Genomic DNA, 15,349 nt, shown 5'->3' on the forward strand with positions numbered 1-15,349 from the left:
TATCCAACCATCCCCTTTGAACAAAGCAAACCACTTAGAGCAGTTCAAATAATTTGTATCCACATTAATCCTGGTTGAAATTGAAATGGCATCCCCAAAATTCTTCTAAATACTGCAAACTTTTTAGAGGACCTAACAGAAAATCATCAAAATCCAATAACTCAGAAATTTTGAAATTTTACCAAATTCTTGTATACACGTGATTTTCTGGACGGGTACCAACTTTTTGCCACATGGCAATGTAGGATGAGGCTGAAACTATGTGGAGAGTTAAACCCCAAGGATCCCTGCTCACATATCAAGTTTCAGCTGAAACGGAGTTTGCCAAGTGGCAAAATAGAGCAGGGAAGAATGCAGGACTACAAAGAGGCATTTCAACATAACCCCACAACACAGACGTTATTGTAGGATCGATTTGAAGGAAAGAAACTAGGATCAATATATATAACAAGCGTTGTGTAGTCAGCATCCACTTAACGTTAGATGGTTCTTTGTAAAAGTGCTACTGCCCAAGCCAGTGAAACAGTCAATGCAGTCAACCCCAATTTCAAATCCAGTATAAGATCTCACTCTATCAGACATACTACTTCAGTAAGATAGTATGCGGCATCAACTTATGAATATAAATAAGGGGAAGGGATTCATGCACGGGAGAGGAGGGGGCATCAACGCTGCGTAAATAGGGGGAGGGGTTTTTAGTCATTTCGACGGGGGTTCTTGTCTCCATCCGACAGCCTTGTGCATGACCGTACACAAAACCTTTCACCTATAAATAACTATAAAATAATAATGATTAACCAAGGGGAGTATAACTGTGAAAATAAGCACTCTTGAATTACACCACCTCCAATCTGACTACAGACAATTCCCCCAGGAGAACAAGGGGCTAAAAGAGAGAACTATGAAAATGGCCCCAAAAGGCCAAATTTTCATATAGCTAAGCCACATAAGAGAGATTGTAAATAAGATGATTGTTCAAGGCAAGTAAATCAAGAATTGATGCTCAGAAAAACCTTCCCATCTTAAAGATTAATGGGCAAACTGCAAAGTCCTTAATATATGGGAGGAATGAAAGTGAAGTTCTCAACCCTTTCATATTCTTACAAATCATCACCCCGGATTTCATGTTTTAGAGTTGCTTTTGGTGTTTTAAATCAAAGTCATGTTCCCTTTCAACACATCAACTACCCCCAAGAGGCGTTTCAGAAGCTATTTCAAGTCACGGGGAGAGCATATGACTGCAAAATTAAGCCATAATTCTGCTTAGGCAACGCAATACTTAAAATGCATTCAGTAACGAGTCACAACTGCCACATAACAACCAAATAACAAGATAAAAGAAGAAAATAAGAAGGAATGAAATTCTATTTCCACTAGAAATTGACTAAAAATCCCACGAAGCAGCTCTGATCTTCGTTTGTACAAAACTTAACCAATTTTCATCGTTATGGATTACAAAAAAACAAAAGTTAGGTCAACCAATTTTCGTATCGTAATGAATTACAAAAAAAAAAAGGAAAAAAGTAAACCCTCAAAATTAAATCTCCACCATCGTAAGTGAAAGAAGAAGGAACCTGAGCAATCCCAGCAGGTAAGCTAATTTTCGTCGTCTTTCTTCTTGGGCTTCCGATAGGTTTCTTCAATGTGCTTCATAAACAAGAGCCCAGTGTTGGCGAGCTTCTTAATGTTGGGAACGTTGTAGTTCTGGGCAATGTAGATTCCGAACAATGTCCCCGTCATGAAAGAGAAAGAGCTCCTGATTATCCCCATCTTGCAACTAACTCTCCAACTGTTACTGATATAATCTGTGATGAGAAAGCATATGCAACCACAGATTGGTACTCCGAAAACGACGACTGTTGAGCTACGAGAGATCAGAAGTTAAGTCGAAAATTTTCGATCTGAATCAGAAGAGCAGGATTTAAAAAACGGAACAACCGATCAAGCCTCGTGTTCGGTAAGTGAAAAACTGACCCCTTCTCCAAGCCTCGTCCAATTCAGGGATTTCAGGGTTTCAAAAACCGGGAATCGGATCGGTAAAGCGGCTGATATATAAAGGAATTGTCTCTAATCGATTCGGTGTTTAAAACCCTGGTCTTATTTGGATGAACCATATTGATGCGATGGACTATTCCTACTAATACTTGGAAGTCTAAGGGTTAAAATAGGTTACGTAACTTTTTCTTTTTTTTTGGTTAGAATGCAAACTTCGTTAAACAAGAATGGATAAATTCCTATCGTCTCTACCACATGAGAGGTAACCAGATAGGGATTGGAAATGGGCCAAACAATCCTCTTCGAGAAGTTACAATTACCCCCGGAAACAAACTTAGATGTTCTAGCCTTAATTTTTTTTGGGTTAAATAAGCATACCCCCTAAAATGCACCCAATATTCCTAATGCCCCCCTAAGATTCTGACAAGTCCACACTCACCCCCTGAAAATTCCACGTACCACCCCTACTTTTCCACCTAAAGTCATTTAAGTCCACACTAGCTGTTAAATGCTAAAAAATGATCAAATTACCCTTTTTTCTATGTTTTTAAAAATTTGAAAAGATCTAATTGCCCTGACCTATTTGCTAAAATTTAAAAAGACCAAAATGCCCTCATCTTCCCCAAATCATCATCTTCTTTTACAATGTAGATACCCAATATTACCACCACCACCGCTATCCACCATTAACACCATCACCATCGTGAAGCCCCACCTCCAACACCACCTCCAACTCCTCCACCTTTACCAATTCCACCACCGAGTCCCCCTCCCCTGCCTATTCCTCCACCAACACCACCGCCCTTACCAGATGGGATGAAGCAGAAGGAAAGGTGCTTCTTGGGCTTCTTTGATTTACAAAAATGCAAGTAGAAAAGGAATCATTCCGAATAAATCAAGGTCTTACCTCAACCGTATCAAGATCACCACACTGAGACAACGAATCTTGTGTTAGGGTTTAGGATTTAAGCACAAGGTTGCTTAAAGCATTACATCCTGAGTATCTAGTTTGGAATACCTAGACTGCTGCATCCAGCTAGTATTTATAGAAAAACTAGGGTTTAGGTCAGATGAACTAATTACTAGATTGCCCCTCACAGCCTGAGTATTAATACAAGTAGGATTATATTAGAACATATGAAGGGATATTACATAAATACCCTTACAATCTCCTCCTATGTTCTACATATATCCACCACACATGTATAGAAATCATTGTTCAATCAGTAATTGAATCAATATAAATTGAATATCAATAATCCAAAAAATCAAGTAAGTAAACTTCAAGAAATAAAACTAGGGTTTTAGATCAAAACTAAACCCAACAATAAATCCAAAATTCCACATGCAAGTGGCTAAACCAAAAGAAATAATCAAAAAGAAAAGTCCTTGCAATCCATGTGACTTTACTCATCAAGTAAGTCGTCCTCATCGAGATCCAGATTCAACCGTTCTCTTCCATCTTCGCCATTCTCTGTAATTTGTCAAATATGAATTTCATAAGATAATGTGAATTCAATCATTTGCACAATAGTATCTAGTTCAACAATAAGAACATAGTACATTCCATATATGGCTGAAGGTAAACCAAAAACAATAAGCATCATCATCAAGTTTATTTACAAGAACTCGATCATATATAGTCTTTATCACATGTATCATACCATGTTTCCATTTGGAATACTGTGTTCGTCATATCAGTCATAGATTTATGTTGTATCATCAAATTTGAATGATACACCATACTCTGAAAGACATGTCGTCAAATTTGGAATGACATAAAGACTAGCACAATATCATTGAAACATATCACACATTTTTCATATTCCTTTGTGGAATAACGAAACAAGGAAACTTCACATGAATAATTTGCTACACCATCAAATTTGAAATGGTTTCACAAACTCCCATACTTAGTAACCTAACTAAGTTATCTGAAACATGTAAACTGTCTCGAATGCTTTCCAAGCCTAGATGAGATTCGAATAATTCAAAATAATATTGAGTTAGGTTAAGACCTGATTAAATGGTCTTTAACCCCATCTCCCCCGTAGTTTTGAATGTTCAATATTTGTTCAATCCCTTTGTAAGGGCATCTGCTATATTATCTTTCGATCTCACATCAATCAAAGTGAATCCCTTGTTCTGTTCGATAATTCAGCATAGCCTGTTTCAGCCTGATGTGTCTCCTCTTACCATTAAAGAGTGAGTAATTCACTATCATCTTTATTGCTTGATTATCACAGAATATAGATATATAGTTTAACTTAAAACTCCTCAATGGAATATCCATGATCAGATCATTTATTCACTCTGCTTCATCTCCTGCAGAAGCTAGAGCATAAAGTTTCGATTTCATAAATGACAGAGCAATATCAGTCTGTCTCTTGAATTTTCATACTACAACTGCTCCTCCTAGTGTAAATACATAACCACTGGTGGATCTGCTGTCTCCTAAATCTGAGCACCAAGATGCATCAGAATATCCTTCCAAAGTTGGAGGATATCTAGTATAACATAGAGCATAACACAAGAGTACCCTTAAGGTATCTCATCAGCCTCGTCAGGGCATCCCAATTCTCTTTTCCAGGATTACTAATGAAACGACTCAGCATGCCTACCGTAAAGGCTATGTCTGGCCTAGTGCAACTCATTGCATACATGAGACTACCAATCAGTTTAGAATATTCTAACCTATGTTAGGTTTTAACCGTTTGTTATAGTCATAGGGTGTCTCAATCGGTTTACAATCACTGTATCCGCAACTAGAAAGTAGCCTCTCAATAGAATGAGACTGACTAAGGGTGATCCCTTGCTCATTGAAGCTTACTCTCATTCCAAGAATGGTGTCTACCACACCAAGATCTTTCATGTCAAATTCTTTAGACAAAGTTTCTTTAATGTCTCTCACTACAGAGAGATCAGAACCTAGAATCAACATGTCGTTTGCATACAAGCAAATAATCGCGACCTTGTTTGACTCATACAAAAAATAAAGACATTTATCCGAGTTGCTGGTTTGAAAACCAAGGCTCTTTACTGTCTTGTCAAACTTCTCATACCACAATTTAAGTGCTTGTTTAAGACCATAGAGAGATTTGTTTAATTTGCAAACTCTTTTTTCAAAACTTTTCATGACAAACCCTTCAGGTTGGTTCATGTAGATTTTTTCTGTTAGGTCTTCATTAAGGAAAATCATTTTTACATCCATTTGATGCACAACATAGTGCTCAATAGATGCTATAGCAAGAAAAATCCTTATCGTTGCCAAATGACAGACCGGGGAGTAGATGTCAAAATAATCTATCCCTCTCACCTGGGAATAGCCCTTAGCTACTAACTGTGCTTTATACCTGGCTATAGACCCATCCAGATTAAGTTTCTTCTTTAGTACCCACTTACACCCTATTGTATTGGCCTCTCTAGGCAGATCAACAAGGTGTCAGGTCTCATTCTGCATTAAAGAGCTCATTTCCTCATCAATGGCCTCTTTTCATAGCAGTGAGTCCCTAGATCTCATCGCTTCCTTATAGGTGGATGGATCGGCCTCTAGATTGGAGGTCACAAAATCCTCATCAAAATTCTTGGGTACTCTATCTCTAGTAGATACTCTTATAGATTCTGATTCAGGGAGCATTGTGGGAGTAGTATCAGAAACAATTGGTTCAGACTCCTAAGATGATTCTGTAACCATTTCAGTTAGACCAGACAATGTCAGACCTTTATCTCTGAGGAATTTATCTTCAAAGAATATAGCATCCGTAGATTCTATCACCAAATTGGTGGATAGATCCAAAAATCGACTGCAACACTGTCTTCTGTACAACCTAGATACACACAAGTGTTTATTCTAGTTTTCACCTTAGGTCTCCTAGGGTCTTGTATCCTAACATAAGCTATACAATCCCAAACCTTAAGAGTGTCATATCTACAGGGATGGTTATGTCATAGTTCATAAGGTGTAGAAGTCAGTTTTAAATGTGGTAGTCTATTTAGAATGTGATTTACAATCAACACTGTTTCTCCCCCAATAGCAAGAGGGAATGTCAGCTGTCAATAACATGGAGTTTAACATCTCTGTTAACGTCCTTTTCTTTCTTTCAGCTATGCCATTTGATTGAGGCGAGTAAGGACCAGTAGTTTCATGGATTATGCCCGCAGAGGCACAGAATTCCTTGAACTCTGTCAATTTGTATTCTCCTCCCCTATCATTTCTAGATCTTTTAATTTTTAAGTTCAACTGATTTTCTACCCTATTCTTGAAAATTGTAAAATTTTCTAATGCTTCATCTTTAGATTTTAACAGGTATAAATGACAATATCTAGAAAAATCGTCTATAAATATTATCAAATACTTCCGACCTCCTCTAGTTATGTAGCTTTTAAAGTCACAAATGTCAGAATGTATAAGTTCAAGAAGTTGAGTGCTCCTAGAAACCGGCCTGAAAGGTTTTATAGTTATTTTGATTTAAGCACACACTTCACATCTGCTAAATCTAATTGAAGTGTCTAATGGTAAATTATGAGTTTTAGCTAGTTTTAGCATTTTTCTATAGTTCACATGTCCTAACCTACAATGTAGTATTTTGGGATCAAGTGAAATATGGTTAACCTGGTTTATTGTCTCATTAGCTAAACTCAATCTAAACATACCATTCAAATTATAAGCATATCCAAAATAAAAAGAGTTAACAGATAGTGTTACTCTACCACTACTAAAAGTAATAAACATGCCAGCATCAAGCAAAATTCTAATTGAAATTAAATTTTTTTCAAAACCAAAAAATATTTTAATATTTTTCAAAGTAAGTATTTTACCTGATGAAAGAACCAGGTTCGCTGTCCCTTGTTGAATCATCTCCACGACGTTTTCATTTGCAACAGTGACAGTCTTTGCTACTTGAACAACATCAGTGAGCAGGTTCTTGTTATTACAAACATGATAAGTCGCTCCAGAATCTAACCACAAAATTGAAGATGTACTGGCCAACCCCTTACCCTTGCCAACCATGGCAACAAAGTTAGTAAGCTCAGTCTTGTCCACCAACATGTGAACTTCCTTCTGTGGTGTGTTAGTGTTCCCTTTCTTAAGACCCCTACACTCAGATGCATAGTGACCCCACTTTCCACAGTTGCGGCACTTGCCCTTCTTTTTAAAGTTAGTCTTTTTGGCCTCCAACTGTTGGGGGTTCTTTCTTAGGTGGCTTGGATAGCCTAGGATTTTTCTTGGGTTGTAAAACTAAATTGGCAGATGCCTGTTGTTGTTTCATCATCTCCAAGTTGTTCCTAACTCTGTTCTCATCTTCGATTCTAATGAACCGTTTGAGATCATCCATCCCCACTTGTGTTTTCTTCCTATGCACCTTAGTTTTAAAGGAATGTCAAGTAGAGGGTAACTTAAAAATAATTGCACCCACTAAGAATGCATCAACAACAGGGATATTTTCTTGGTTCAGTTTTATTCTCAAGTTCTCAAAGTCTATGACTTAAGGAAGTATTTCTTTATCTTCTTGAAACTTGAAATCCATAAACTTGTCAACCAAGTGAGTCTTTGATAGGTCCTCCTCTTTTTTGAATTGGGCTTCTAGGTTTTTCCAAATCTTTTTTGCAGTCTCATATTTACTATAGGTCTCTGCCAGCCTATCTGACAGGCAGTTCAATAGGTAGTCTTTGCAAAAGTCCTCATCACTCATCCATTGGGCTTCAGTTAGGTCCGTACAATCAGAAAAAATATTTACCACAGTGTAGAAAATATTGAGATACTTCAGTCCAAACTGAGTCCTCCTTTTCCAAGAACTGAACTCAGAGCCACTAAAGCTTTCCAATTTGATCATCTCAATTGGAACAGCATGTTTCTCCATAGTTATGTGATTTGTTTATATGCCTAAGGAAAAAAAATTCAAATAAAAATAAATGCTCCAAGGAACAATCACACATGATATGAAGAACCCTGGATTTAGGCGGCAGAGGAAAAGATGATGGCGATGCAGCGGCGTCGACACTCGTGACGCACACGCTAGTGCTGGTTGCTGGCACAGGTGTTGACTGCTTGCGGGTATTGGCAGCTCGCAGGTAGTGGCCGAACCCAAAAACAAATCAGAAACTAAAGCCTCTTTTTTTTTTTAAGCTTTCTGTCAAATCAAATAAAGCACCAAAGAACGCTTTAGCTTTTCCAAAGCTTTCCACATATATTTTTTTTAATTTTTAAACAGCCATTCAAATCATAAGCTAAAGCTTTATGATTACAAAAAGACAAAATCTGCACTTGCTTTTGACCGTGTGGAATCAAAAGCTAAAGCTTTATGAATGTGGAATCAATCAAAAGGAAAAGAGTAATCTGATTTAACTCTTTTGTCCTTTGTGAATCAAACAACAAAAGAGAAACCGATCGAGTACACCTCTCTGAGACCAAATCTGCTCACAGATGCATTTTTCAAAATTGTTCACACGTTCGAGCCAGATCGAAGAAGATGTAAGCACAGTTGGACAAAAGGCCGTGAACGTGAATGATTTGTGCTACGCCAAACCAATCTCTCAAAAATAAATTGTGAATCTGAAAATCCAAAGCCGATCTTGATCGCAGAGAAACGAAAATAATAATGCTTTAAGATTGTTAGGGTTTAGGGTTTAAGCACAAGGTTGCTTAAAGCATTACACCTTGGAATACCCAGACTACTGCCTCCAGCTAGTATTTATAGGAAAATTAGGGTTTAGGTCAGATGGGCTAATTACTAGATTGCCCCTCATAGCCTGAGTATTAATACAAGTAGGATTATATTAGAACATATAAAGGGATATTACATAAATACCCTTACATCCTGATCAATCACCTCCTTTGTCTCTTCCTCCTCCTCCTCCTCCCCCTGCCCCTCAGCATCGATTTCAGGCTCACCATTGCTCAAGCACCGCCTGCAAGTCTTTCTTCTTGACACGTATTTGCTCCCTTGTTATCCCTCCTCTAGCATCACCGATGGTCGAGGGTTTTGAACTAGAGATTTCAATATCCATTCCCTATAACACAAAATCTAAGAAAGCCAAAGCACTCCTCGGGCTCGGTTCTTAACTTCAAGATCGTCTACACCACGAGACAGACGAAGCTCAATGATGATCTGTCTGCTCGTTGTTTTTCTTCAGCGACTATGAGCTTTGTCATTGTTGTTACGTCTCTTGCTTCGATGGTTTGGAATTTCCCAAGAAAGAAAAAAAAACCCAAAATTTTGGAGTCTAAAACTCTAACCTAATCCATCAAAAGAAATATAAAATATAGAAGTAAAATAATATTCCGTATAATTATTCGGCTTTTATGTGTTGTGGAAGGCGCAATGTAGCTTGTATGCTCGTAGCTTTCCCCTGTAATTTTCCTACCGTTTCAAGTTTTAACAGACCAATCAATTGATGTACAATTTGAATAACTTACCAAATCGTACAAAATGGGTAGAGTGATTCCCTTCTACCTGATTTACACAAGTTAGAAGCACCTTTCTTTTGGCTTCATCCCATCTAGTAAGGGCGGCGGTGTTGGTGGAGGAATACACAAGGGAAGGGGACTCGGTAGTGGAATTGCTAAAGGTGGAGGAGTTGGAGGTGGTGCTGGAGATGGGGCTTCACGGTGGTGATGGTGTTAATGGTGGGTGGTGGTGGTGGTGGTGGTAGTGGTGGTGTTAGTATTGGGTATCTACACTATAAAAGAAGATGATGATTTGGGGAAGATGAGGGCATTTTGGTCTTTTCAAATTTTATAAGAGATAGAAGAAAGGGTAATTTGGTCATTTTCTAGCATTTAACGCCTGGTGTGGACTTAAATGGCTTTAGGGGGTAAAGTAGGGGTGGTACGTGGAATTTTCAAGGGTGCGTGTGGACTTGTTAGAACCTTAGGGGGGCATGAGGAATATTGGATGCATTTTAGGAGGGTATGCGTATTTAACCCATTTTTTTTGGTAAAGCTGTTCTAGTCTTAATGACTAAAGCATGAACTTGCAAAATAATATCTCTATTAACCTTATTTACGACTACTAAATCAAAATACTCAAAAAGATTAGTGATGATGTAAAAAAGATGATATAGTGTCTAAGGCCATTTACAAAAGTTCTCTTCCTTCAACCACAAGGTAAGATTTGTTGAATCCGTCCAAATGGCTAGGTGTTTGATGTCTTGTTCTCTTATCGTCTGAAGTCCCTGTTCAATTGCCTTTCCTTTTGCTTCATCTGCAGAATCTAGATTACCATAATCAAAAGAGAAGACAAACAAATCCTTATGTAGCAAAATATGGAAGCCCAATCACCCTCTTTAGATATAAAATGAAAGCTCCCATCATTGAGGAGTATAGGATGATCATTTGAGTAACCAGTATGAAGAAAAGCAGCGTAGGAAGGGCTAGGACAATTGAGAGTGGAATCTGCAGAAGCTAGTGATAATACTGCAAAAGATTATGCTATTGGTCTATGGTCTAGGGTCGATGTCCATTGGTGGATATGGTAAAGAACGCGATGGAGATTTGGTTGATCCTCTATTCATGGAAGACATGATTTCTATGGACAATAGGAGGATGAACGAAAGATCCATTGGATCTCATGGACACGGCTATGTCACTCTAAGGAAAAGAGAGGTCTGGGCTTTCGTGACCCTATTCTACATAATAGGGCTCTTTTGTCCAAGGTAGCTTGGAGACTTTATGAGAATCATGACTTCCTTTGGTCTAAATTTATGAAAGCCACCTATTTTCCCAACTGCGAGTTCATGGAGGCGTCGTTGGGAAATAATCCATCTTGGTCTTGGAGGAGCAATATAATTGGAAGAAAAGTGTTGTCTAGTGGTTTGGTCTGGAAAATTGGTAATGAAGAGAAATGTGATATTTGGCAGAGCAACTGGCTGCCTTCTCTTCCCAATTTCAAAATCCATGGTACTCATCCACCTGAATGTGATCTGTTGAAAGTGTATGATTTGATAGACCATGAGAACCACACTTAGAGGACTGATATACTCGATCTTTGGTTCAGCTATTGATAAATCTGCAATTTAAAAAATCAGGTTGAGCATTAATCCTATAGAAGATCAGCTCAATTGGGGTGGGGGGGGGAGGGGAGCCAAGGATGGCAAGTTCTCATTTAAGATGGCGTTTCCAACTGCTCTCCAATCAAAGAGATTATCAAATGTCGTTCCAAGCTTCCTCATGTCATTCACATGAATGGGAAATGGTTCCGATAGTGGTATGGAAGCGCATTTGGGGATGCAAATCTCTTCCAAAGGTGAAGAATTTCCTATGGAGAATCTGTGCGCAAGGGCTAGCATATGGTGATAATTTATCCCTCCCCATGGATCCTTCTTATAGAAGATGTGGCGCTACAACCGAAACCATAGATCATATCATCTTAGGTTTCTCCTTTGCCAGAGCAACCACGTTTAGCAATGTACTCCCCTTCCTTGTTCCTAACAACGATTCCCCTTCTGTCATTCAACTTCTAAAAGCATGGGATCAAGTTGACTTTACAAACAAGAGGGAGGAAAAGAAAGTCCTAAGCTTATTCTTGTTTATTTGTTGGTCTTTGTGGACTGCAAGGAATGACTTGATCTTCAATGCTAAAGAGTGGACATCGACAGAAGTGTTTTCCAAAGCTCAGAAGTGTTACAGAGAATTCTGGTTAACCTATGCTAATAGCACCAATCCATTAAATTCAACATTCCTTGATCAAAATTCAAACAATTACTGGAAGCCTCAGCAAGCTCAGGTTTTGAAGCTTAACTACAATGCAACATTTCCTTTAGACGAGTCAGGGAACGATATCGGTGGAATTATTCGTAACCATGAGGGAGTTCCTCTCTGTGCATTTTCGGATTTGATCTTTTTTTTTAGATCCTCTTTCAAGTGAAGCTTTGGCAATCCTAGTGGGGCTGCAAACAACTATAGAAAATGAGGCTCAAATCATTGAGGTTGAATCGGATAATGCTGACCTCATTTCCTATATCTCCAATTCGTGTCGATCCCACCCCATTACAATCTCCAATATTATCGGTGATATTCGACTATTGGCTTCAAGACTTTGTAATGGTTCTTTTGGTTATATTAATAGAGATGCTAACATGGTAACTCATTCTCTAGCCAAGAGGGCCTTGTCCGTGGCAAGTACGACAATGTGGCCCCTATCATCTCCTTGGCTTATTAATCTATGTAATCGGGATGCCTTGTGCTCCTCTTGCCTTCTGTGCAATAAATTTTCTTTCTACCCAAACAAAAAAAGGTTAGCGTGTGGGTGGTTATGAAGGCAGTTACGTAAGTAGTTCTTTGTGTGTAGCTAGCGAGTATTGCCATATTTATTGGTAGTATACTAGTACGCAAGAAAGTAACTTTGAACTCCTAAAACTTCTCTCTTGAGATGGGACCAACATTCTTTTCTTTCTTCTCGAGCTCGACACTGTTGGATGTCACATCTTCCACGTGTCGAGTTCTCATGACTGCACTGCCAGATTAGGGTACTGCAGGATTTTTTTTCCATCTAATAAAATTTTCAATGAATAGCTTTGCCTTCAGGTGACATCTCTTCCCTGTAAGGGTAATATGGAATGTGAAAAGCTCCCTTTTAAGTGGCAAAATTTTGGGCTCCATTTGGTTGCAAGGGGAATCAAAGGGAAGGGAAAAGAAAATTTTCAAACCTAAAAAAAAAACTTTTATAATAATTATCCCATGTGATTGTATAAACTACTTAAATTTTTTTACCATATTTAATGATGATGAATTTTACATTTTTTTTTGGGTAGAAATTTATTCATTTTAAACGAAATGGAATTGAATGCAAAGTAGAGTAGAATAATGATTACCAATATATATTTTTTAAGTGTTCTCTTTAATTCCCCTTGCAACCAAACGGAGCCCTGGTGTTTTTTTTTTCTTCCCGAAATAGGATTCAAAGTTTTGAAACGAAGGTTTTTCAGCAACACCAAGGTCTCCATCAAACCAGCAGTTACCGTTAGATGCATGTTTTAGAGGCTGGGTATGTAGTTGTTGCGTCAGGAAATCGTCGGGCGGTCCTGCAAGTGTCGTCACCTGCAAGAGGACCAAGAAGTCGCCAGAGAGAACCGGTGTGGTTCTGGCCTATGGCTCTCCGATGGCAAAGTCAGATCTCCTGAGCAAATAGATGAATAGTAATTATTCCAGATGGGTTGAGGTTGTGAGATACCTCTTCTTTTATAGTGGTCTGTGGCAGAGTGGAGAGTCCCTAGTTGATATGGAGTCTTCTTCGTGGATGGAGGAGTCCTGAGTAGCAGGGCTCCTTCTTGGTTGGCTGTCTTCCCGTGAGACTTAGTATCCCAGTAGGGTTGTCCTTCTTAGTGGATAGATCCTTCTACGTGGTAGATAAGGTCCCTGGTGCTTGAGTCCACCTGGGTTACGTAAGTGATAGGTGATGGCCCGGAGTCCTCACGGTGGTGTATATCTTGTTGGCCACGTGGTGGTGGTGTCGTCAAGCTTGTACCTGTACCCTATTGAGGTCTCAACACCTCAGTGGATAAGGCCTGAGAGGGAAAGATGTCCAGGTGGTCCTTGGCCCAAGGTGGGTGGTGCCCAGGGCGGCTGGCCCCCTGGTAGATGATGCCCCAGGGGATGGCGCCCAAGTGCAAGTGATGGCGCCCAAGGTGTAGCTGGTGTCCGGGTGGATCTCCTCCTATTAGTGTTCGGGTGGATCTCCTACTATTGGTGTCCGGGTGGATCTCCTGTTGTTCAGGGACATGTGGCATCTTCTGATAGGTTGGGATGATTTGTGGTTCATCATTTGCCCCCCACTCTCTAGGAACAATGTGCTCAAAAGAGTTCTCTATACACTTGTATGTTACCCAGGGGGTTGGTGGAAAATAATCTCTCTCAGGGGGTGAGTCTGCAAATTATTGGGTGAGGGAGAGGTTGTGGGTTCAAACCCCTCCTCTCATATCTTTTTACCTTATTCTTTTCTTTTTTGTAGAGATATATATTCTTCTTTTTCTCATTCACTTCTTTATTTTTTTTTTGCTCTTCTCCCCTACCTTGTTTTTTGTCCCTCTCTTGGTGTGCCCCCCAAGTGTTTGTCACATGTCCTCTCTCATGTCCTCCCTTGCCTATTAGCCTTGGGACTTGGTTCTTGTGGCTTGCCTTTGTGGTGTCTTCTCTACTGGAGGTGTGCCTACGGTCTTGTCCCTAGGCTCGTGCTCTGACCACCACCCGTGCTTGGGCCTTGGCTTTAGCCTGCTTCGTCTACTCTTGGCCACGGCCACTCTTACGCCGTCACGCCCGCCTGTCGTCATCATGCCACGTCTGCTTGCCATCACCGCACCTGCCTTGGTGTATCATGCCCTCCCAGGTCATCACGCCCACCTTGGTGCATCACGCCCGCTTGCCTGTTATGTCTGCCTGTTTGTCACTCAAGCCTGTTCGTCGTGCCCGACCCTTTGCGCCTGCCTGTCGTCGCGCCCGTCTTCTCTCAATCGCGATCACCATCGCATCGCGCACTGCCACCTTCTCTTGGTCTCGCCTGCCTTGGTCGTGTCCCTGTCTTGGCGTTTGGCGCCTATGGTCTGCGGTCCACGTCTGTGTAGTGGTCAGTGCTTGGCCTTTTTTTTATCAGTGCCTTTGCGGCGGTTGGCGCCTGGTAAGAGCCTATACATTTTATTTTTTTTAGATGACTTTCCCTGATCAGTTCACATGTTGGTGGTTGCAGGTTGACATCCCTCTTCGGGCATTGGAGATTGTCGCTCCGAGTAAGTAGCTTGATCCTTCCTTCTTTATTCATGTCATCTCCCTATGACTCCGATCTGACCACGGCCCCGGCTGAGTATCCTGGGGAGTCTTTGTCTGGGTCGTCCTCCCCGGCGGGTACCGCCTCGTCATTGCCCTCTCCCCCTGCTAGTGATGGGGAGGAGGAGGTTCCTAGAGGCTAGCAGTACGTTGGCCCAGACTGCTAGTGTCCTGACTGCCTCGAACTTAGTTTCTATCCGACGCGAGTTTCATATCCCTCCTGAGATCGTTCTTCGTGTCCCCAGTCCTGACGACTGTGCCTACTCCCATCGAGCGGACGAGGTCTACCTCTACCGCGTTTTCTTCGCCTACGGTCTTCGTCTTCCCATCTCCTGCTTTATGGAGTTGGTATTGGAGCATTGGTGCCTTACCCCTGGGCAGGTGGCGCCCAACTCTTGGCGGATTATTTTAGGAGTATATGTGTTTTTTGCCCGGGTAGGGCGTGCAACCACTGTTCCCCTATTTTCGTGCTTCTACGTTCTGAGGAAGGGGGACAGCGGGTGCCACCACTTCGTCCGTCATGCTCCCAAGGGGGCTTTTGCTGCATTTGATCCTATTGTGGGGATTACCGACTCGATGAAGCGCTGGAGGGATCGC

At 40.5% G+C, this 15,349-nt stretch overlaps 2 protein-coding genes across 2 annotated transcripts; one reads left to right on the forward strand and one right to left on the reverse strand.

The window, feature by feature from the left end:
* Nucleotides 1–1,462: 1,462 nt before the first annotated feature.
* LOC122645910 lies at nt 1,463–1,842 on the reverse strand. Its single transcript, XM_043839319.1, has one exon. It carries the CDS (start codon nt 1,768–1,770, stop codon nt 1,597–1,599), a length of 174 nt encoding a protein of 57 aa, XP_043695254.1. The 5' UTR covers nt 1,771–1,842; the 3' UTR covers nt 1,463–1,596.
* A 9,242-nt stretch (nt 1,843–11,084) lies between these two features.
* Nucleotides 11,085–14,723, forward strand: LOC122653939. Its single transcript, XM_043847906.1, has 3 exons — nt 11,085–11,790; nt 11,846–12,075; nt 14,676–14,723. The coding sequence occupies exons 1-3, from the start codon at nt 11,085–11,087 to the stop codon at nt 14,721–14,723; spliced, it is 984 nt and encodes a 327-aa protein (XP_043703841.1).
* The last annotated feature ends 626 nt before the right edge of the window (nt 14,724–15,349 follow it).

Source organism: Telopea speciosissima, chromosome 1 (assembly GCF_018873765.1).
Source record: "Telopea speciosissima isolate NSW1024214 ecotype Mountain lineage chromosome 1, Tspe_v1, whole genome shotgun sequence".
NCBI classification, from domain to species: Eukaryota; Viridiplantae; Streptophyta; class Magnoliopsida; order Proteales; family Proteaceae; genus Telopea; species Telopea speciosissima.